The 23,802-nt window shown below is 44.6% G+C and overlaps 1 protein-coding gene across 2 annotated transcripts in view; it reads right to left on the bottom strand.

Annotated features, from left to right (window-relative positions):
• CBLC (Cbl proto-oncogene C) overlaps positions 1-23,802 on the bottom strand; it is a 61,293-nt gene that overhangs the window by 26,754 nt on the left and 10,737 nt on the right. For both annotated transcript variants that reach the window (XM_040327452.1, XM_040327451.1), the window contains 3 exons: positions 12,059-12,205; positions 8,328-8,484; positions 6,211-6,332 (listed from right to left, as the gene is read on the bottom strand). In XM_040327452.1, the coding sequence (XP_040183386.1) occupies positions 6,211-6,332; positions 8,328-8,484; positions 12,059-12,205 (426 nt within the window). The remainder of the gene's footprint in view (positions 1-6,210; positions 6,333-8,327; positions 8,485-12,058; positions 12,206-23,802) is intronic.

Here is a 23,802-nt window from a genome sequence, read left to right as displayed (position 1 = left end):
GCTAAGAAACATTTGTGCGCTGCAAAACGGTCGGCTGGACAAATGTCCGCTGGAAACCTGTCCGCTCGGCCGTACACACGACCGAACATGTCTGCTGAAACTGGTCCGCGGACCAGTTTCAGCAGACATGTTCGGTCGTGTGTACGGGGCCTAAGTTTAAAAAAATGTATGGCCAGCTTCATTGTCTAAAATGTCTTTGTATGTGGTAGCATTAGCTGTACCCTACATATGAAACCCCCAAGCTTGGAGGGTTGTTCACTTATGTTTGGCTATATGGTGAGGTCAGGGGTGTAATAGCACAGCACACCCAAATACTTTGTGCTTTATGTGTACTGTAATAATTCTTTGTTGTTGCTTATTCCTCTGGAATGAACCACAAGTGAGTTACAGAACGAAAGGAGATGAGAATTCTAGGCAACAATAGGCAGGCCATGGTGGTTAAACAATGCTCAATTGGTACTAAGGGGCCCAAAGTGTGGCAAGAAAATAAACCCCACACCATTACAGCGCCACCACCGGCCTGAACCACTGATGCAAGGCAGGGTGGATCCATGCTTTCATGTTGTTTACACAAAGTTTTGACCCTATCATCCGAATGTCTTAGAGGACAACGGTCTGAAGGACCGTTTTCATCAGTCCAAACCGATCATGTGTAGGCCCCATAGGTTAGTTAACCTTAGGATAAAAAAAATGAGAACTTGCTTTAAATTTTAACCGATGGATAGGTCAAAACCGATCGTTAGTATGCAAAAGCATCGGTTAAAAACCAGCGCATGCTCAGAATCAAGTCGACGCATGCTTGGAAGCATTGAACTTCGTTTTTTTCAGCACGCCGTTGTGTTTTACGTCACCGCGTTCTGACACGATCGGTTTTTTAACTGATGGTGTTTATGCACGACGGACCCTTCAGACCGTTGTCCTCTGGCTATCCTATCGCGTGTACGAGGCCTAAGTAGTGGCAGACATAAACCGACTTGTGCTCTACCTCCAAACCGATTCGCTAAATGTATCATGGGCTGCGTCCGTGTCGGCTCTGCATGTGCAGAGCAGATACGGACATGCCATCCACCCGCTCCGATCATTGTGGACTGCGACCGTTTACCAAGTCGCTTAAGTGGCCCTCGCTCTTCAAAAGGTTGGGCACCCCTGCTATAGAGGGATATGCTCTGTTTATTTTCAGAGGTTTGCAACTTTAACTCAACAATGGGACTAGTTAAGCGACAATAGTTAAGTATAAAGCTCCCACTTTAGCATTTGTGGTTTTAAAAGATTTACGTAAGTAAACTGGAATAGCTTGTCTAAACAACACATGCAAGTAAACCTGACCGTAAAAAAATAATAATTCAGGAGGGACTTTTCTAACAGCATGACTGCTGAATCAATGCATTACAGTTGTAGGGTAAAGGTAAACAGAAGTGTACATTCTAGAACTTTCATGTGGTTGAGAACTTGAGATCTCTACCTGTACCTTTCAAACAAGTCTACATACATAAAATATCAATAAGCAATACGAAGACTTCAAAATGGAAAACCCATATAAGGCAGCTTCTCAGATTTCCTGAGAAACCAAGCAACTATGCACCCCTAGGCTTGGGGAAAACAATTTAGTGTAAAGCCCAACACCGGGCATACAGCCAAACACACAGATGAAATATGTAAAACGTGACAAAGGACTTAAATTTTGTCCAGCCAGTCATGTTAACCAAGTGCCCCACAGCTAAATCCGTAGCTTCACTTTTTTTATTTTACTGCAGTTAAGAAAAGAAATTGTGCTCAGTCTGCTGTCACCAACCAGTGTAGTACTGCAATAGTATCCTTTTGACTCACAGTGGTGGCACGCAAACACAGAACCTGTAAATTAACAAAAAAAGTGCAACAAACAAACTAAAAATCACACCATAAGTGCAATTTTGTTTCACCCCCCCCCCCCAAGGGGTAAAACTTTACCGTGACCTCCAGGGCGCAAGGCTCCTGACATGGGCAAGTTTTGAACATTAACCACCTAGCCAAAAAGCTTGGTGGACTCCTCTCCTCATGGTCAGCTGAAGCTGATCACCGAGTACTAAGTGAGGGGCTCTCCCGAAATGAGACCCCACAGTTCAGGAGAAGACGGAAACTAATGGCCACACATTCTCCCCCTAGACTTCAGGGTAGGCCCGAATGGCCCACTCCCTCCATCCTAGTGAAAAGGCCACAGACAAAAATGCAAAGTGACAAACGCGAAAGGAAACAATAGTAGCCGTGCTAGTGAGTAGACTAGGCCCTGAGGTCTGGTAGCTAAAATAATTGCCCCGGACTATCCTAAAGACGACGAGTGCAGAAAAAAGCAAGAAAGAAGTGATCACATGGTCATGGCACATATGCTTTTTTTTCTGCAGCGCTTCTCTCTATGCTTCAGCAGTGAACTGTCCCTTGGCATCCTCATGTTCAGTGCAAGTTAATGAGCTCTGCCTTGGTCTTTATGTTAGAAGATCTGCAACCGCCGAAGCATAGGGGAAACGAGGATGTGGGAATTAGTATAGCAGCTTGGTAGAGCCTGTAAGAGCAGAGGATCGGGTAAGCAAAACTGTGGTACCTGGTCCCTTAGACCAGGTTGTTAACCCTTGTTGTCGGAAATCCGATCGTGTGTATGGGCCTTTACAGTACTCACTTGCAGTAGGGCTGCGCCTGCACCACAACGGTCCGACTGACATGTTTTAGCGGACAATCTGACCGTCTGTATGCTCCATCGGACAATTGTCGGTTTTTCAACGGACAAATGTTCGCTGTGAATGCTCTCAAACTTTCCGACAACAAATGGAGGATCATCCAATCATGTGCACACAAGTCCATCGGACAAAAATCCAAAATTCAAACATGCATACTCAGAACCAATGCTAACCATCAGACAATAGCAGAAGTTGCCCAAAGGGTAGCGGGAAAAAGCTGAAAAAACACGTGGTTTGGTGAATGTTGGCTAAATAAGTTCTGCCGTATTGTGATGGATTATGCTAAAATTCCTATTTTTGAGTTAAGCTAATTATTCTATTGAAACCACTAAAATGTTTTCTCTTCTTATATTCTTTTGATTTCTTTTTATATTCTTTTATATTTTCATATTGTTTTTATATTCATTATCTATATATGCATGTGTGAAAAATATGTATCACAATAGTGTTTATTTTCCTTAAAGAGGTTGTGTCAGATATTAAGTTTTAAAAGTTACCATTTGAAATGAAGGACAAAGGACTGAAGTCGAGAGCAGATGTTATTTTTCCCCTCATGCTCCAAATGTGTTCAACCCCCCCCCCCCTTCTGTCCTCATTTCACTGAATGAACTTTGTGTCCCGTGACAAGAATTGTTTATACCATATATGGTTAAACCCTTGCAGAGCTGACCAAGGACCCCTGAACAAATGGCCCTTACATGTGGGCTGCATGTGCTAAGAGAGCCCCATACCTTATATGGGGCTCACAAGGAGAATGTGTCACGATGCCAAGTACAGACGTCACAGGGGGGCGTGTAAATGGGAGTGAATTATACAAGCTAACCAATCTGAATGCATATGTTTTGTGATGTCATATTGTTAATAAAGGCGGCCGCCCAGGCTCCAGCCCCTTCTCTTTCACATTGGGAACGAAGCAACCAGACTGCGTGTCAATTCTTGCCATACAATTTGATCCAGTGGGCAGTACAGATTTCCCTGATTTGAGTCAGGGCCCCATCCTCATCAGTATGTATGCAGAACAAGATTCACGGTCAACACCCCTTCGGACAAAAATCCATGAAAAAGTCAGATGGAAGTCCAATCGTGTGTATGAGGCTTTTGTTTTTTTGGAGTTCAGCTTCAATACTGTAATATTTTTATGTTTAATCTGTTTATTAAGGTTTCCGAACATACAGGTCAAAGACGTATTGTATACTTGGTTGTATTGTATACTAACATCAGAATGAACATGAAAATTTTAATGTACATTAGTACAGCACTTATCCAATAATTCCAAATAGCACATTAGAATCACGAGGAGAAGGATATTCAAGATCATTCAAGAAACCACAAAGACCCCCCTCTCAAAAAAATTCTCCTGTGTAGTGTGGGCACAATTAGGCAGTCGTCACGTTGACTGATGAGGGGGAAGAAGCATGCCATGGATAGATATGGAAGGCAAGGGAAAGGAAAGTAGGCTAGGCCCTGAGGTTTGGTAGCTAAAAAATTGCCAAAAAGAAGAAAAAAAAAGAGGGAGGAAGGAAGAAAAAAAAAAAAAAAAGAGGGAGGCAAACATGGAGATCTAGGAAGTAGCCAAATACTCAAGCCCTGCTTGATATGAAGGATGTCTAATTAGAGGAATAGCGAAAATGGAACCCTACTGTCCATGTGAGCTGATATGACTCTTTTCTATCTTCCTCTCAGGCTATCATGTGTTCTAGATGGTCAATTCTGTCCATTTCAGAAGTGTTTGGCCATTACAGATCGAGCAGCAATAAGGAAATGTCTAACCAAGCTCTTTTTGATTTGTTTATAGGAACCTGGAAGCATACAGTAGACAGCACAGTAAGTTGGGGAGTTAATCACCCACAAGTCTTGTCATATAGTTGCAACATATTGTCCCAAATGGGGGTGATCTAGAGGCAAGTGCCCCAAATGTGGTTCATAGTGCTAGGGGCCTGCAAACATTGCCAGCATGTATTTTTAAAATGATGTAAAGTTGTCTTTCATATTATAAAAATATTACAGTCACCTAGAATCAGGAAGCCATAGACTCCCCCATGAATAATAAATCAGTTTCCTTGTTTGTCCATGCAGGGCAACAAGAGTAAGGCCCCTTTCAGACGGATGACAGTTTTGCTGCAATTAAAAGTGTAACGGAATGACCCGGGACACCCAGAGACTTTGCAAGGATGAGGGGTACTCCTGTACTGGCGTCACCAAGGAGTCTTATGTCTAGGGTCACCTTATGTCCGATAGGGCCATAGGGTGACTGAGAAAGTATGTCCTAAATTACAGGACAGGGGATATCACTGAAAGTTCATATTGCAGGATTTTGAGATACTGCAAGATGTTGGTATATTGTGACCCAACCAGTCAATAGTGACTCATTCTATGATTAGCCCTGACTAGTGACATGCTAATTGAGTCAGGGCCTGGAAGACATTTCATTGTCCATCGTGTAAAGGTGTTAATCCAGGTCTGCTCCGAGACCTCTAATTATGTATGCTAAATACTGTTTATGTGTGGAATGTACTGGAATGAGCGTCTGTCTGGGGATGTGGATTGGAAGGAGATCATTGTGTGATGGTGTTTTGTTTGAGTTCTGTTAATGAAGGAATGTGCAGTGATTAGATCATGATAATTATAGGCCGGCGCCGACATGTCTAGAATGTTTAGTAATTAGCTCAAAGAATGTGATTGAAGCCCCCCAAGGTGTGATGTGTGGGTGGGGACAGTTTGATTGTTCCTGTGATTTCTGTAACCTGTGTACTGCATATAAGCAAGCTAAGTGTACCATTAAAGTTGTCATTACATTCGGAACAAGTACAGAGCTGCGTGTCTCGTCTTGATTCTGGGCAAATGGGATGGATCGGGTCCTGTTGCTTGGAGTGTCGATAAGCTGTCTTGGATGTGATGGAAGGTCGTAAACGGTGGTGACCGTTACAAAAAGCATGTACTTTTTCAGTGAAATTCAAGGCTATGGGCACTGCGATTAGCTGCATTTGTACATTGCGATTACGCGCGGGTTACATGCGGCCGCGTTTAGGTGCGGTAAGCATTTCCATAGCAACCCTTTTTATTTTTTTAGATTATGATGCGCTTCCTGTTCTTTTTTTTTTTCTCACGCTGCTATCCGCAGTTGACACAAAAGACTGCGATTACCTGCGGTTAAGTGCATATAGCTGCGCTAAATCGCACCTGGACGCATTCAATTCTTTTTTTTCTATTCGCAACAAACCGCATGCAACGAAATCACAGCAAAACGTTGTGTGTGAATGGGGCCATAGGAAAGCATTGTGTGCTTTTAGCTGCGGTAGAAAACTAGAAAACCTGCAGCTAAAAGCACCATTCTATCCGTCCGTGTGAAAGGGACCTTACGTCTTTAAACAATTTAAAGAAAATTTAATTCAGCTGTCCTTGTAAAGAAAAGAAAATGCCCTGTTTCCTTAGATGAATATAATATTTTCCAAAACTGCAGGTGCCCATTAATAGATTAATAAAAGTGCAGAGGGTGCCATACCTTCCAGGCTTGTGTGTGTGGCCCTGTAGAAGATCTTTAACTTCGTCATAGGTGAGAAATGCCATATAACCAGGATGGGTGACGGCAAGCAGCATCCAGTTCTGCAACAGGGTTTCCCAGGGCTGTTGGATCATAGACAACGGAGAAATCATTTTAGGAAACAGAATGAGTCCAATTTATCCAATTACATTTTAGCTGTCATATTTCCAGAACAAAGGGTAAAGATACAAGGTGCTAGAACTTTACACAACGTCTCATCTCAATATCGAAAAAGAAAATGATTAGTGGAGCTCAATGGCTCTTATACCCTGGGGAGCCCCAAAAGAGAGCCCTGGGTGGAATCTAGAGTTTAGGAAAGCAATGAGAGCATTTTAGCAGTGTTCAGAAAAAATGTATTACTTCATGATTGGAATAACACAAGATAAAGCTGTCAAAGTGTTATGCCCTGTACACACGATCGGACCTTTGTCCGACCAAAATCACATCTTAATTTCCGACGGAATGCCATTGGAGGAAAAGAGAACATGTTCTCTATGTAAACTCCGATGAAATTACTACGATGGGGCATACACACGGTCAGAATTTCCGAAGGAAAAAGTCAGTCGGACCTTTTCCATCAGAAATTCCTATCCTGTGTACGGGCATTACAGGGAATACACCAGTCTTCCTTTATCAGGGCTACAAACAATGAACAAGAAAAACTTTTTTTTTAGGACAAAAAAAAAATATATATATATTTCAATGGAGCATGCCTAATAATTTCCTTTTATTGGTGAAATGTACTTTTTGAATGAAAATCTATAACACAAGGGCTTTACTAAAAGTAATACAGAAGTGGGCATAGCTTTTTTTTTTAACTTGCATAGCTTGTTCAAATTTCACATTTAGTAGTGTAAGGTTGGCCAGGGCCGTCTTTACCGCAGGGCCTTAAGCCGCAGTCCGCCTGTCGCCTGACTGCACTTTCTGCGCACAGAAGCCGACACCCGGCCGGGCCTGGCATCGGCGCACTGTGCAGTCTCTGCTGAGGAGAGAGGAGTCGGCGGGGCCTTGAGCTCCACTGACGCTCTGACCCCGCCCTTGCTGTGAATGGTGTGTGCGCTACACAGCGGGAGGCCTCGGGGAGGTAGGAGTCGGACTGCGCAGTGGGTCCGACAGCAGTGTGCTCCTGTGAGTGAGGCAGCTCAGGCAGCCACTGATCAGAGCTGGCCAGGACCAGACAAGGTAGGTCTTTCTCCTCCCTAGGCTCCTGTCCTGCTCCCCATATAGGTAGTTAATCCAGACAGTTAGTTAGTAAATCCTGATCAGTCCAGGCTGTGGCTGTGTCCAGAAGGATTTATTTGCATGGCCTGGGCCACCACCAGACCAGACACTGCTTGATGGGCCTACTTTAGGCCTGATTCACATGTATGCAGGGAATTGGGGGCCACATTTTCAAAGGCACAGCATTCTATGCATTAAGGTTAAAAAAACTTCTGTGTGTAGCAGCCCCCCTAATACTTACTGGAGCCCCTTCTCTCTCCAGCGATGTCCATGAGTGTCACTGTCTTAGCCGTCCGGGACTCTCCTCCTGATTGACAACCGCGGGAGCCAATGGTGCCACTGCTGTGTCTCAAAGTCAGTTAGCCAATCAGGAGAAAGAGGGGGCAGTGCCGAACAGCAGCTCCGTCTTTGAGTGGACACACTGAGCTGCAGCTCGGGTCAGGTGCCCCCATAGCAAGATGCTGTGGGGGCACTCGATAGAAGGGAGGGGCCAGGAGCACAGAAGAGGGACCCAAGAGGAGGAGGATCCAGGCTGCCCTGTGCAAAGTCACTGCATAGAGAAGGTAAGCATTCATTTTTTTTAAAGACTTTACAATCACTTAAACTCTTTTTTGTGATAACCGCAAGGTCAGGGAAGCAACACTGAGAAAGTATGAGCCAGCAGGGTTGAAAGTTGTTAACTGCAAGTTTTGGGGTAAGAAATGTACAAATAGTTTACTGGGGAACTTTTTCTCTTATGGGCTCAGTGTGTTATGCTAAAATGCATTAAGGGTTTAATACAACTACTAATAAAAATAACACTTTTTCAAAGAATTATATCAATCACATGGTAACATGCTGTACATATAATTAATTACCTGGAAAAGACGTGTGAAAATGTCAAACTCAAACACTGAGATGTGATCATTGCATGTTAAATCCATCGTACTGCGCAGTGCAGATTCCAGAGGCCCCGCCTCTATGTTGTGCACAGGATGCAGTCCATCCCTAAACTCCTCCCACTTCACCAGACACCTGTAGAACATCAAAAAAGGCATGTTGATAAATAATGGATTAAACTTAGCTTTGGTTGTGTTGTTGCGTCACTTCTATGTGCACCGCTACTACCAAGTGCCAGTTGGCAACGGATGGATATTGTAAAGCGGGATTAAATGTTATCTCGGGATCTCTCATAAATTGCAACAAGGACATACAAAACCAAGCTTCTAATTAAAGCGGAGGTTCACCCTAAAATTCAACTTCATCTAAATCAAACCACTACCCATCGCCTATGCACAATCCTCTGTTTTTTTTTTTTTTAATCAGCTTCTTTACCTTTGTAATGCAGCCTTCAGTGTTGTGTCAGTGATCCTTTCCCCGCGGGAGTGGGCATGTATTCTCTTTTCCCCCGACAAGCGCGATGTCTCCTGGGAGTGAGTGATGAGAATCCCAGGAGACAATCTGTACTGTAATCCCGCGATATCTCACGGGTCACGTGACTCAGGAAGAAAAGGTGGATGTCGTCACAACGGGGCGTGACCTCAGTACGCCGGCCGTTGTGATGGCAACTGTGCAGTGTTGCCGGCGACGCTCGCCGTCAACACTGCACATGCACGGGATAGAGCGGTGAATGCTGGGATGTCAGCATTCACCGTATCCCGGAAGGAACTCCTAGTGGGCTTCAGAGTGCCCACAATCAAGATGGAAACGTCCATCTATGAATTATCTAAAATATCTTTTGCGGGACAAAGATAATCGTGGCGGCTAGGAGATTAGGACACATGAGGAGCAGATTACTACAGGTAAGAGCAGCAGAACGATAGAAAAAAAAAAAAAATACCCACGGAACCCCCGCTTTAACCATTCACAGCCAAGCTTGCTCGGGTTTCCACCCATCTGCATTCATTGTTAATAATGGCATGTCTCCAATGTTTTTTTTGACTGTGTGTAAGGGTGGCATTTTTCTTACTGACCAGTGACCACCAATGCAAGGGAATCTCTTTCATTTCTGGCCATTATTACACTGCCACATGGACATAAAAGTCTAAGGGCCAGATTCATGTACAATTGCGGCGGCGTAACGTATAGCATTTACGTTACACCGCCGCAAGTTTTGCAGGCAAGTGCTTGATTCACAAAGCACTTGCCTGTAAACTTGCGGCGGCGTAGCGTAAATCCGTCCGGCGCAAGCCCGCCTAATTCAAATGGGGCGTGTATCATTTAAATTAGGCACGTTCCTGCGCCGAACGTACTGCGTATGCTCAGTTTTGAAATTTCCCGCCGTGCTTTGAGCGAAATGATGTCGCACCGATGTCATTTTTTGAACGGCAACGTGCGTTACGTCCTTTCCTATTCACGGAGGACTTACGCAAAAAAAAAAAATTTTAAATTCGACGCGGGAACGACGGCCATACTTTAACATAGCTAGTCTAAATATAAGCCACGAAATAGCAGTCGTAACTTTACGCCGGGAAAAGCCGACTAGCGACGACGTAAGAGAATACGACGACCGCGCGTAACTTCGTGGATCACCGTAAACAGCTAATTAGCATACCCGACGCGGAAAACGACGCAAACTCCACCCAGCGGGCGCCGAAGTATTACACCTACGATCCAAAGGCGTACGAAGCCGTACGCCTGTCGGATCGAAGGCAGAAGCCGTCGTATCTTGGTTTGAGAATTCAAACTAAAGATACGTTGCGGCAAATTTGAAAGTACGCCGGAGTATCAGCAGATACTCCGACGTTCTTTTTCTGTGAATCTGGCCCAATGCTTCTAAATCAAACATTTTAATTTAGGACCTTTTAGTGATACAATTGTGATCCATTAACGTCCAATACTCTAGGAAGGGCACTTAGGGAACTGCTGATAAAAATTAACATAGGTGAGCTGTATGTTTACTAAGACCCATGCTTTATTTCAAGGGTTCCTCTGGGGTAGGAAAAAAAAGCGCTAGGAAAGCGTGTTCTAAATGGCTAAATAAGCTAACATGGTATTGCTTTCGTTTAATCATTGGGTTGGGTGATGGTCCTTTTTATGGACATATCCATGACTTGCTATGTCACACTGAAGTCCTAAGGTCCATTTCATGCTAAACACATTTTCGTGCACTTTTATATAACTTACTATTAAAATGTATTACTTTGTGTAAGCTTTGTTCTCACTACCATGGACCTGTTCAAGCCAATGTAATAGAATCCTTTAAAACCACAGTGCAATGCTGGAGAACACATGGTGATGCTTGTTAACCCAATGTGCCATAAACATAGTTACATAGTCAGGTTGAAAAAAGACACAATCCAGTCCATCCAGTTCAACCACAAAAAAAATAAACAAACAAAATAAAAAACATAGTACAATCCCATACACCCAACTCCATACCCACAGTTGATCCAGAGGAAGGCAAAAAACCCCAGCAGAGCATGATCCAATTTGCTACAGCAGGGGAAAAAATTCCTTCCTGATCCCCCGAGAGGCAATCGGATTTACCCCGGATCAACTTTACCTACAAATCTTAGTACTTAGTTATATTAATGTACATTTAGGAATGTATCAAGGCCTTTCTTAAAGCAATCTACTGAACCACCTCTGGAGGGAGTCTGTTCCACATTTTCACAGCTCTTACTGTGAAGAAACCTTTCCGTATTTGGAGGTGAAATCTTTTTTCCTCTAGACGTAAAGAGGGCCCCCTTGTCCTCGGTGTTGACCGTAAAGTGAATAACTCAACACCAAGTTCACTATATGGACCCCTTATATATTTGTACATGTTGATCATATCCCCCTTATTCTCCTCTTCTCCAGAGTGAATACATTCAGTTCCTCTAATCTTTCCTCATAGCTGAGCTCCTCCATGCCTCTTATCAGTTTGGTTGCCCTTCTTTGCACTTTCTCCAGTTCCCCGATATCCTTTTTCAGAACTGGTGCCCAAAACTGAACTGCATATTCCAGATGAGGTCTTACTAATGATTTGTACAGGGGCAAAATTATATCTCTGTCTCTTTAGTCCATACCTCTCTTACTACAAGAAAGGACTTTGCTCGCTTTGGAATCCCCAGTTTGGCATTGCATGTTATTATTGAGCCTATGATCTACCAAAACCCCCAGATCCTTCTCCACTACGGATTCCCCCAGTTTTTCTCCTCCTAGAAGGTATGACACATGCATATTCTTAGCCCCCAAGTGCATGTATGATGCATGACCCCTAAAGGCCAGTACACACGATCGGATATTCCGACAACAATTGTGTGATGGAAGGGTTTTGTCGGATAATCCGAACGCCTGTATGCTCCATCGGAAAATTGCTGTTGTAATTTCCGACAACAAATGTTGGATAGCCTTGTCCGACAACAAATGTGTTCTGTCGGATTATCCGATCGTGTGTACATTGTACACAAGTATGTCGGACTAAAATCCAAACATGCATGGCCCGAAAACCAATGCTAACCATCAGACAACATTAGCAGAAGTGGCGCTAAAGAGCTGAAAAATAACATAGTTTTGTGTATGTTGGCGGATTTGTCCGATGGAAGTCCGATTGTGTGTATGAGGCTTAAGTGTACAGCAAATAATAGACCTCAGTGTGTTTCGAAAAACATTCTAACATAATTACCTAGTCCCAAAGGCTTGCGACCAGAAGTTGGACGCCTCCAGTTTTGTGATACGATATGCGTTTCCTTGATACCGTCCACCAGGGCACAAAGCACGAAGTTCACACAGGATGTGACTGAAGATCAGTGAAAGCTTGGTCAGTGTTCGCCTGAAAAATGGAAAAATTCATGAGTCAATCAATAAATGAACACAATGGTATAGCAACAGTCAAAAATTATACAGTAAGACCTTGGATTGCAAGCATAATTTGTTCCAGAAACATGCTTGTAATCCAAAGCACTTGTATATCAAAGCATTTTTTTACAGGGTATAAAAGAGAAGAGAGGCCCCTCTATGTGTAGCAATAAGTTGCTAAATGTTGTACCTTCATTAAATGTAACCATATTGCTACACTTAGGCCGCATACACACGGTCTTTCCAAACCGATGAGAATGGTCCGACGGGCCATTTCCATCGGTTCACCGCTGAAGTGGCCTGATGGTCTGATGTGCGTACACACCATCGTTCCAAAAACCGATCGGGTCAAAACGCGGTGACGTCAAACACACGACGTGCTAAATAAAATGAAGTTCAATGCTTCCAAGCATGCGTCGACTTGATTCTGAGCATGCGCGGGTTTTGAACCGATGCTTTCTGTACTAACCATCGGTTTGGACCTATCGGGCAGCCGTCCATCGGTTCGGTTTTGAAGCATGTTTTAAAATTTTGGACCGAAGGACAACAGACCGATGGGCTATACACACGGTCAGTTTGGACCGATGAAACTGAACCTCGGTCCATTCTCATCGGTTTTGTCCGACAGTGTGTACGGGGCCTTAGAGGCTCCTCTTTTCTTTTTTTTATACTCATAACACTACTCTTATATCAAGAAATCGCTTATATATCAAGGCAAAATGTATTAAAACATTTTGCTTGTTTTGCAAAACGCTCTCAAACCAAGTTACTCTCAAACCAAGGTTTTACTGTAATTGTAGAGGTAATGGGATCAGGTTCTTTTGTGCGGACTGTGGATGTTAGCGGATAATCTGACTATTTTGGAAGATAGGCCCTAAGGCTGCATTCACACTTGAGCGTTTTGTCGCCTGAAGCGCGACGCTCAAAAATGCTAGAGGGGAAAAAATACATTACTCCCTATGGAGATGGTTCACATCTCCACTCCAAAACGCCTGACACCGAACGCCTTAAGCTCAAACAAGTTCCGGACCCTTTTTTGTCGCACGTATTGGGCGGTTTGGGCGTTTTTGAGCGTTTCCATTTCCCATAGAAAGTAATGGAAACGCTCGATTCAAGCGACTAGCGCGACAACGAGCGTTTGCTACGGGCGTTTTGTCGCTTTAATCAATAGAACTTTTCACCCAGGCAGAAGATAAAAAAAATCTACCGGGGAGCTGCGGTGGCACGACGCGATTGGCACTGCGCCGACAAGCCATTCACCTCTGCAGCTAGAGGTTCGGATCCCGGTCTCATCTACATGTGAATTGAGTTTGGTGGTCTCAGCCCGGCTCCCGGTGGGTGTGCTATGCGAGGTAAGCTTGCGCTTAGTACGCCCACCCCCCGTCCCACAAAAACCACCACACTTACACGCACTCGAAATTGGGTTAACATGCACGCACTTTGACCACGCGGTCTCTAAAAAGAGAGGGGAAGGACTAACGGGGCTGGTTGAGCGGGCTAATCCTCTCACTCCCTTATAGGGAGTCCCTCTGCCCCGTTGGGCTTCAAAGTGGAGCAGGTAGGGTGGGCTGTGTAGGAGGACACCCTCACACACCCACCATTGCCACCTGGGGCATGGAGAAAGGTGGCAAATTGCCTCTGGGGGAGGCCTGCCTACTCCCAACTCCTGCAGTACGGCTCCTCTCTCGAGTACACGCACAAAATACACTTAAAAAAAATAAATAAACAACCAAGTAAAAAAAAAAAAAAAATCTACCAACATAGCAAGCATAAGTGATGAAAAGATGATAATTTTTCATATTGGCTAAAATAAAAAACGTCGGACGACGCTGTATGCAAACGCGCAAATAAGCATGAATACGCGCGACAAAACGCCGGAAAAAACCTGACCTACGCTCAGATGTGAATGCAGCCTAAAGGTAGACACTTCCACATACCAGTCAGTTTGAGAAAAGTACTAATACCTCAATAACAAAAAAGTTTAAAATATTAATAGTGTCTGCAAAACCTTTGCAGTGCAAAACCTTTGCAGTGCATATAGTTTACCTGGAAGATTATTTTTCTTTTCTTATCTAGAGAATGATCAGTAAGAAAGGTCAAAGTCATTTATAAAAATAAAGACTCCTATCTTTCTGGCTGTCTCAGTGGATGAGATACAGTACTGTATGTGCTATTTTAGAACCATTGCAGTGTGTATAGTTTATATAAAAAAATGTCAGATGGTGCAAGATAAGGTAGATTACAGACAACAGTGGTTCATGAATATGAATACGATGGTCATACAAAATGTTATTAAAAGATTAGTGGCTGATGAGTAGAAATAGTCCTTATCTCAAAGGGTTATGAAACACAAAAGTTCATGAATAAGTCCATAAACTCCTAGCGGCAGCAATCCCAAAAAGCAGAAGCGAGCTCTGAGGCCTCGTACACACGACAGAGTTTCTCGGCAGAATTCACCGAGAATCTCGGTCAAAACCCGGATTCTGCCGAGAAACTCTGTCGTGTGTACACTTTTGGCTCGATGGAGCCGCCGAGGAGCTCGTCGAGAAAATAGAGAACATGTTCTCTATTTTCTCGTTGTTCTATGGGAGAAGGCGGCCCGCCGAGCTCCTCGGCGGCTTCATCCCAGAACTCGACGAGGAACTCGACGTGCTTGGCACGTCGAGTTCCTCGGCCGTGTGTACGGGGCCTGAAATGGTACACCAGAAAAACAAGGATGCGCCAATCCAAGTGCAGTATGGATCTAAAGAAACAGCGGAGCTGTGAGGCGCGTCGTCCCATTGGTCCTCTCCCGCGTCACTTCCGGTGCGACGATTCCTGGCTGCGGTCCACACTGAGACGCACGCCGCTTTGTATGACGGATTGCTGTCTCCCTGGATGGTTGTTTCGACTACCACAGCGTTCCACCTACAGCTCCCTCCATCCCGTGCTGACTTCTCTCTGGACCAGGACATATCGGCCACCAGTGACCCCGGACCACAGTCACCATACATGCCTGTTATCTTTTAGCAATTGTGAGTAGCCATTTGGCTGTGTGCTCTATTTCATTCCATTTTATTAAAACCTTTCATACTGCACTTAGATTGGCGCATCCTTGTTTTTCTTGTGTATAGTTTATATAGGATGCGTTAAGGTGAAAAAACAGGAAGGTTTACAACCCCTTTAAGCCACATAGCTGGTGTCAGTATGAGGAGCAGTGCCCTACTGTTTGTGTCAGTGGGAGGAATAATGCCTCAAGGGCCGGATGTGAAAATGCAGTAATATGGATATTAAGGTTCCCATTAATATCCATATCAGACCTGAAGGGCCTGTTAATGGAATTTGGGGGGACCCCCAGCTTTTTGTATTTTTATTTTTTATGAATAAATCATCTCTTTATTGCCAGAGCCGACAATTCATTAGAGCCGCAAAGCCGGTTTTAAATGCCTTTTTTTCTTTCAGAAATGACACTTTGTGCAGGGACAGTTCTATGTACAGGAAACATGTGCTTTTTCACATGCTGACTTTACACCCCCCCTAGGTACGAAATTTAAAGTAATATTACACTTTTATTGTTTCACTTTTAGCATTATTAAATTCACTGCTCCTGAAAAAACGGCCGTTTTTAAAACTTTTTTTTGCATTAATACATGTTTCCTGGGACAGGACCCAGGTCTCCAAACACTTTTTAGGACAATAAATTGCATATTAGCCTTTAAAATTAACACTTTAGATTTCTCCCATAGACTTTAACAGGGTGTTCCGCCGCTTTTCGAATTTGCCGCGAACACCCCTAATTGTTCGTTGTTCACCGAACATGCAATGTTCGAGTCGAACATGAGTTCGACTCGAACTCGAAGCTCATCCCTATGCGCCACCTAGGGAGCAGCTTTATCTTTATGCCAGCGTATCTCTTACGTAAACGGCGTAACTAATTGCGACGGGCGCACGTACGTTCGTGAATCGGCGTATCTTGCTCATTTGCATATTCGACATGGAAAACAACGGAAGCGCCACCTTACGCCGCTCGTATCTTAGCCTAATTTAAGCGTATTTGGTTTCCAGAATACGCTTAAATTTCCGACGGCGTAGATTCAGAGTTACGACGGCGTATCTACTCATACGCCGCCGTAACTCTCTCTGAATCCGGCTAAGTATGTCCGTATTTCAGCAATCCGTTTTTGGATGAAATACGGACATGCATGTATCCCTATGGGATGAATATCCGCTGACACCCAATGTCATCAGTCCCCGCTATGGTCCGATTCTACAGACAGAGAAAAATCACGGACGGTCCGTGTTCATCCGATCCCTGCACAGTGGGGATCAACAAAGTGATTCCCGCTGAGGAAGCGCATAATAACGGTACGAATCCTCACAGGATCCGTACGTGGGAAAGGGCCCTAAGGGAGGGGGGGTGCAGTTTAGAATCTTTGCCCTGGGCACTGGATGACCTTGTCCCGGCACTGGCTGTAGATGTTTACAAGCACTTCTGGGTTTCTGCTCTTTATACTTAACTTAAGGTGACCAGATTTTTAAAATAAAATCCGGGGACATATTTTTTCTTTACTAGTAATGGCAACAATCAGCGACTCTCTGCCCATCGCCGCCCGCCTCACAGCCTCTCAAGTCTTATAGCCAGATTCAGAAAGACTGGCTTAACTTTGTGCAGGCGTAACATATCTCATATACGCTACGCCGATGTAAGTCAGGACGCAAGTGCTTTGTGAATACAGCACTTGCCTCTCTAAGTTACGGCGGCGTAGCGTAAATGGGCCGGCGTAAGCGCGCCTAATTCAAATTGTGAAGAGGTGGGCGTGCTTTATGTAAATAAACCATGACCCCACGTAAATGACGTTTTGAACGAACGGCACATGCGCCGTCCATGGACGTATCCCAGTGCGCATGCTCCAAATTACGCCGCAAGGACCTATTGGTTTCGACGTGAACGTAAATTACGTCCAGCCCCATTCTTGGACGACTTACGCAAACGACGTAAAAATTTCAAAATTCGACGCGGGAACGAAGTCCATACTTAACATTGGCTAGGCCAGCTTTTTAGTGGACTAACTTTACGCCTGAAAACGCCTTACGTAAACGGCATATCTTTACTGCGACGGGCAAGCGTACGTTTGTGAATAGGCGTATCTCGCTAATTTACGCATTTTAGGCGTAAATCAGCGTACACGCCCCTAGCGGCCGGCGTAAATAGTCATCTAAGATACGACGGCGCACGCTGTCGATTCTTAGCTAGATTTAAGTGTATCTCAATTTGAGAATACACTTAAATTTACGACGGCGCAGATTCAGAGTTACGACGGCGTAACACTACCTGAATCTGGCTAATACTCTTCGGGCCCCGGCTACTACTGGGTGGGGAGCGGAGGAAGATCAATCCGCCAGGGAAGGCAAGGAGATAGGCAGGCGGCTGGCCAGAATTTGAGCCAAGGCAGAAGAACATGCGAGCGGAGCTGAATTGGCATGCGCCCGAAACTGAAGAAATATTCCCTCCGCTCCAACCAGCACATGACCATCAGAAAGGGGCACTGATAATGGGGAAAAATACAACCCCCTATGCTAGTAGGCACGGCGGAGTGGGGGGGTGCAATTCAATTTTTTTTATTTTAATTCTGCACTGACTGTCTTTGAAATTGCCCCCGCCCCCTATTAAATCCAATCTGGGGACAAAACCAGGGACAGACTTGGTCCGGGGACAGTGTCCTCAATCAGGGGACTGTCCCCTGAAACTGGGGATGTCTGGTCACCCTAGTGTAACATTTTTTGGTGACATTGTTGTTTTAACCCCTGAAACTCTGAATTCCTAAATATAACACGAACCTAACCTTAAAGCAAAGTCATCACACTAATTAACCCCTGAAACTCTGCTTAAGGGTTAGGTTAGTGTTATAATTAGGAATTCACAGTCATCACACTAATTAACCCTGATTCATATTCACCTCATCTTGTGTCAGAGGCCTCAGCACAAATATCTCCTACGGTAAGTTAAGGATCTAAACCATGGAGAGCGTGATTCTAGAACCAGCAGAACCGGTTTCCGTATTCTATATCTGATTTGTTTTGGCATTCTTTGCATAATTTCATTATTTTACAAACAAACATTTACTATAGGGTGATCCCATGCTTTAGTAATAGTGCATGTCTAATAAGAAAGCCCAGCACTAGGTCTGCTCTTGTTAACCAGCCTCGGACCATTTTGTTGCTAAATGACCCGACCACTTTTTGCGATTCTGCACTGCGTCGCTTTAACTGACAATTGTGTGCGACGTGGCTCCCAAACAAAATTGGCGTCCTTTTTTCCCCCCACAAATAGAGCTTTCTTTTGGTGGTATTTGATCACCTCTGCGGTTTTACAAAAATACAGCGACAATTTTGAAAAAAAAACGTGGCCCGGATTCAGAAAGAAGTTACGCTGGCGTATCTATTGATACGCCGCGTAACTTCTAGGATGCGCCGGCGTATCTTTTTTCTGTATTCAGAAAACAAGATACGCCGGAATTTTGCTAAGATCCGACTGGCGTAAGCCTCTTACGCCGTCGTATCTTAGTTGCATATTTACGCTGGCCGCTAGGTGGCGCTTCCGTAGATTTACGTAGATTTCCGTAGAGGAATATGCAAATTAGGTAGATACGCCGATTCACAAACGTACGTACGCCCGGCGTATTTTTTTACGTCGTTTACGTAACGCTTTTTCCGGCGTAAAGTTACCCCTCATAAAGCAGGGGTAAGTCATGTTAGGTATGGACGTCGAAAACGTACGAACAGTGTCGTATTTTACGTCATTTGCGTAAGTCGTCCGTAAATGGGGCTGTACGTAAGTTACGTTCACGTCCGAAGCATTAACTATTTGCGACATGATTTCGAGCATGCGCACTGGAATACGTCCACGGACTGCGCATGCGCCGTTCGAAAACAGCGTCAATTACGTGGGGTCATGATAGTTTAACATAAAACACGCCCACTACCAGCCAAATTTAAATTAGGCGGCTTACGGCAACACATTTACACTACGCCGCCGTAACTTAGGGCGCAAGTTCTTTCTGAATACGGAACTTGCACCCTAAGTTACGGTGGCGTAGTGTATCTGAGATACGCTACGCCCGCCGATAGATACGATAATGTATCTGAATCTGGCCCTATATTTTTTACGTTTTGTTATAATAAATATCCCCCAAAAATATATATAAAAAAAATATATTTTTTCTCAGTTTAGGCCGATACGTATTCTTCTACATATTTTTTGTAAAAAAAAAAAAAAAATCGCAATAAGCATTTTTTGATCGGTTTGCGTAAAAGTTATAGCGTCTACAAAATAGGGGATAGTTTTATGGCATTTTTATTAATAATTTATTTTTTTACTAGTAATGGCGGCGATCAGCGATTTTTATCGTGACTGCAACATTATGGCGGACACATCAGACACATTTGACACCATTTTGGGACCATTGTCATTTTTACAGCGATCAGTGCCATAAAAATGGGGGCGTGGCTGCACGTGACGCGTCACTGATCGTTGTTCCCAATGACAGGGAACACGATCAGTGACAGTGTCACTAGGCAGAACGGGGGGGATGTTGTGTTTACACACAACATCTCCCCGTTCTTGAGCTCTGTGACCCGATCGCGGGACACCGGCAGCGATCTGGTCCGCGGGTCCTGTAGGCGCGGTCACAGAGCTCACGGCAGGGTTGCCACAAGGCAGCAATTTAAAGGGAACGTACCTGCATGGGCGTCCGCTCCATAGGGCAAGGGGGGGGGCAATTGACCCCCCCCTGGAAAATCGAGAAGGTGTTGAAGAGTTTTGCGGCTGCGGGCTGTCTGAGCGGTCCCGGGCCGGATGTCACACAGGCACAGCGAGCAGAGTGAAGCCACCTCCCCCGCCAGTGTTTATGTGTACACAGGGGGAGGGACCCTGCTGTGCCTGTGCCGCACTGATGGCTGATCTGAGGTACTGAATGGGGTGGGGGGGAGGAGGGTCCATCTGTGCTGAAGGGGGGGGTCTGTACATTCTCTAGGCTATATTTATATGGGCATGGAGTGAAGATGAATTATCTCAAGCTATTTCAAACTGCCAGCTGGCCGCGTTATCGGTAAAGTGCCGCTAAAAAGTAGCGCTTTACCATCGTTTTATCTGCGCTATTCGGACGCTAGTGGGGCACGTTTAACCCCCGCTAGCGCTTGAAGAAAGGGTTAAATGCGACTGTGTATCGCTGCTGCCGAAGCGCCCCTCCCTGAAAAAATTTCAGCAGACGCCCATGCGTACCTGTACGCCCTTTTGTCTTTCTATGCCATTTTGGCGACGTATATCAGCGCGTGCTGGTCGGCAAGTGGTTAAGGCAGAACGATACGTATTCTAGAATATACAAACTCCATGCAGATAGTGTCCTGAACAGGATTTAAACTTGGGACTCCAGCAAAGCAGAAGAACTAACCACTAAGCCACTATGGTAGAAAAGACGTGTTGCAATTTCCTATGCACTCTGTAGTATTATCAGTACTATATAACCTAGGAAGGATGTGTTCTGCGGTTCACAAAGATGCTCCGTAATTCTAATGCACTTGCTTTGTAACACGGCTACTCCATAGCTAATGTCATCCTAGGACAGGAAGTCTGTTAATGGCAGGATCTGTTGTCTAAGCTGTATTGCTTGTTATGCTGCGTACACACGACCATTTTTAATGTCCTAGAAAAAACTACGTTTTTTTCTACGTGATTCTTGTCAAGCCTGCCTTGCATACACACGATCGTGAAAAAAAATGCTCGAGCAAAGCGCGGTGACGTACAACACGTATGACAGCACTATAAAGGAAAAGTTCCATTTGGATGGCGCCACCCTTTGGACTGCTTTTGCTGATTTCGTGTTAGTAATAGTTTGGTGAGAGGCGATTCGCGCTTTTCAGTCTTCGCGCTTTTCAGTCTGTTACAGCGTGACGAATGTGCCATCTCCATTACAAACACTAGTTTGACCAGAACGAGCGCTCCCGTCTCATAACTTGCTTCTGAGCATGCACTTTTTTTTACGTCATTAAAGCCTACACACGACCGCTTTTCACGACGTGAAAAACGACAACGTGAAAAACATCGCGAAAAAATAGAGCAGGTTCTAAATTTGTAATGCCCATTTTTCACGTCATGAAAAATGCTCTGGAGCCCACACACAGCGCCACCTTCAGGGGGGTACAGGCAGTACACCTGTAAGGGGCCCGGATGGCAACCCCCTTAAAAAGGGCCAATTTTTTTTAAAATATTATTATTATTATTTTTATTATTATTAAAGGGCCCAGAGGTCCCCAGGGCCCCGGATGGCAACCCCCCCTTTTTTTTTATAAAAAAATGTATATTATTTAATTTAATCTCAGTATAAATACAGCTGTTCTGTGAAGCCCTCAGAAGTTTGTTAGGGAACCTTAGTGAACAAACAGCATCATGAAGGCCAAGGAACACACAAGACAGGTCAGGGATAAAGTTGTGAAGAAAATTAAAGCAGGGTTAGGTTATAAAAAAATATCCCAAGCTTTGAACATCTCACAGAGCACTGTTCAATCCATCATCTGAAAATGGAAAGAGTATGGCAAGCCCACCAATAAATGGCTGTCCCCCTTAACTGACAGGCCAGGCAAGGAGAACATTAATCAGAGAAGCAGCCAAGAGGCCCATGGTGACTCTGGAGGAGCTGCAGAGATCCACAGCTCAGGTGGGAGAATCTGTCCACAGGACAATTATTATGCCGCGTACACACGATCATTTTTCAGCATGTCCAAAAAATGTTTTTTTCATGCTGAAAAATGATCGTTTGTACATGGCATTAGTCATGCACTCCACAAATCTGGCCTTTATGGAAGAGTGGCAAGAAGAAATCCGTTGTTGAAAACCATAAGAAGTCCTGTTTGCAGTTTGTGAGAAGCCATGTGGGGGACACAGAAAACATGTGGAAGAAGGGGCTCTGGTCAGATGAGAACAAAATTGAACTTTTTGGCCTAAAAGCAAAACTCTATGTGTGGCGGAAAACTAACACTACAGATCACCCTGAACACACCATCCCCACCGTGAAACATGGTGGTGGCAGCATCGTGTTGTGCAGGGGTCAAGTCCTGGGGAAAAAAGTGTGGGAACTCCCACCCAAGATCCACTCCCCCACCAAAAAAAAAAAAAATGATACGCTCATATGCATAATTACTAAACAGCATGTTTTTTTTTTTTAAGCAAGTTCTTTCGAAATCCCGCGATAACTCACGGCAGACCTCCGCAATGTCTCCTGGGAACAATGATAAAAGCTCCCAGGAGACATTGCGGCATCGAGGAAGTGACGGAATACCCGCACACTACCTGATGAATCCATATACAGGAAGCGGCCAGTAACATAAAAGATTACTAAGGTTCGCCTGCCCCTGACAGTGAGTCGAGCTGGGCATCGCCGCTTAGTGAAGGATTGGCTCGGGCGGCTCGGCTGCTCTAGTCCTGCAAAGGGAACTGAGTTCCTGCTGTAAAAAAAGTGCAGGAACTCCGTTCCCACGCATTCCTGCAGGACTTGAGCCCTGGTGTTGTGGGGATGCTTTTCTTCAACGGGGGGAAGCTGGTCAGAGTTGATGGGAAGATGGATGGAGTCAAATACAGGGCAATGTTAGAAGAAAACCTGTTAGTCTGCAAAGACACTGGGGCAGGGGTTCACATTCCAGCAGGACAACCCTAAGGCCTCGTACACACGATAGGTTAACCAGAGGACAACGCTCTGAAGGACCGTTTTCATCGGTCAAAACCGATCGTGTGTGGGCCTCATAGGTTAAAAAAAAAAGACAACTTGCTTTAAAATTAACCTATGGATTCCTAACCGATAGTTCAAAACCGATCGTTAGTAGGCACAACCATCGGTTAAAAATCCACGCATGCTCAGAATCAAGTCGACGCATGCTTGGAAGCATTGAACTTCGTTTTTTTCAGCACGTTGTTGTGTTTTACGTCACCGCGTTCTGACACGATCGGTTATTTAACCGATGGTGTGTGGGCGCGATGGACCATCAGTCAGCTTCATCAGTTAACCTATGACAACGGTCCTTCAGATCGTTCTCATCGGATGGACTGATCATGTGTACGAGGCTTTAGAGCCTGCAAAGACACTGGGGCGGAGATTCACCTTCCAGCAGGACAACCACTCTAAACATACAGCCAGAGCTACACTGGAATGGTTTAGATCAAAGCATGTTCATGTGTTAGAATGGCCCAGTCAAAGTCCAGACCCAAATCCAATTGAGAATCTGTGGCAAGACTTGAAAATTGCTGTTCACAGACGCTCTCCATAGAATCTGACAGAGCTTGAGATATTTTCCAAAGAAGAATGGGCAAAAATGTCACTCTCTAGATGTGAAAAGATGGTAGAGACATCCCCAAAAAGACTTGCAGCTGTAATTGCAGTAAAAGGTGGTTCTACAAAGTACTGACTCAGGGGGCTGAATACAAATGTTCCCCCCACATTTTTCACATATTTATTTGTAAAATATTTTGAAAACCATTTATAATTCTTCCTTCCACTTCACAATTATGTGCCACTTTGTGTTGGTCTATCACAGGGGTCTCCA

This window comes from Rana temporaria, chromosome 10 (genome assembly GCF_905171775.1).
Source record: "Rana temporaria chromosome 10, aRanTem1.1, whole genome shotgun sequence".
Lineage (NCBI taxonomy): Eukaryota > Metazoa > Chordata > Amphibia > Anura > Ranidae > Rana > Rana temporaria.
The sequence above is the reverse complement of the archived record's forward strand: the minus strand, read 5'-3'. Positions and strand labels throughout refer to the sequence as shown.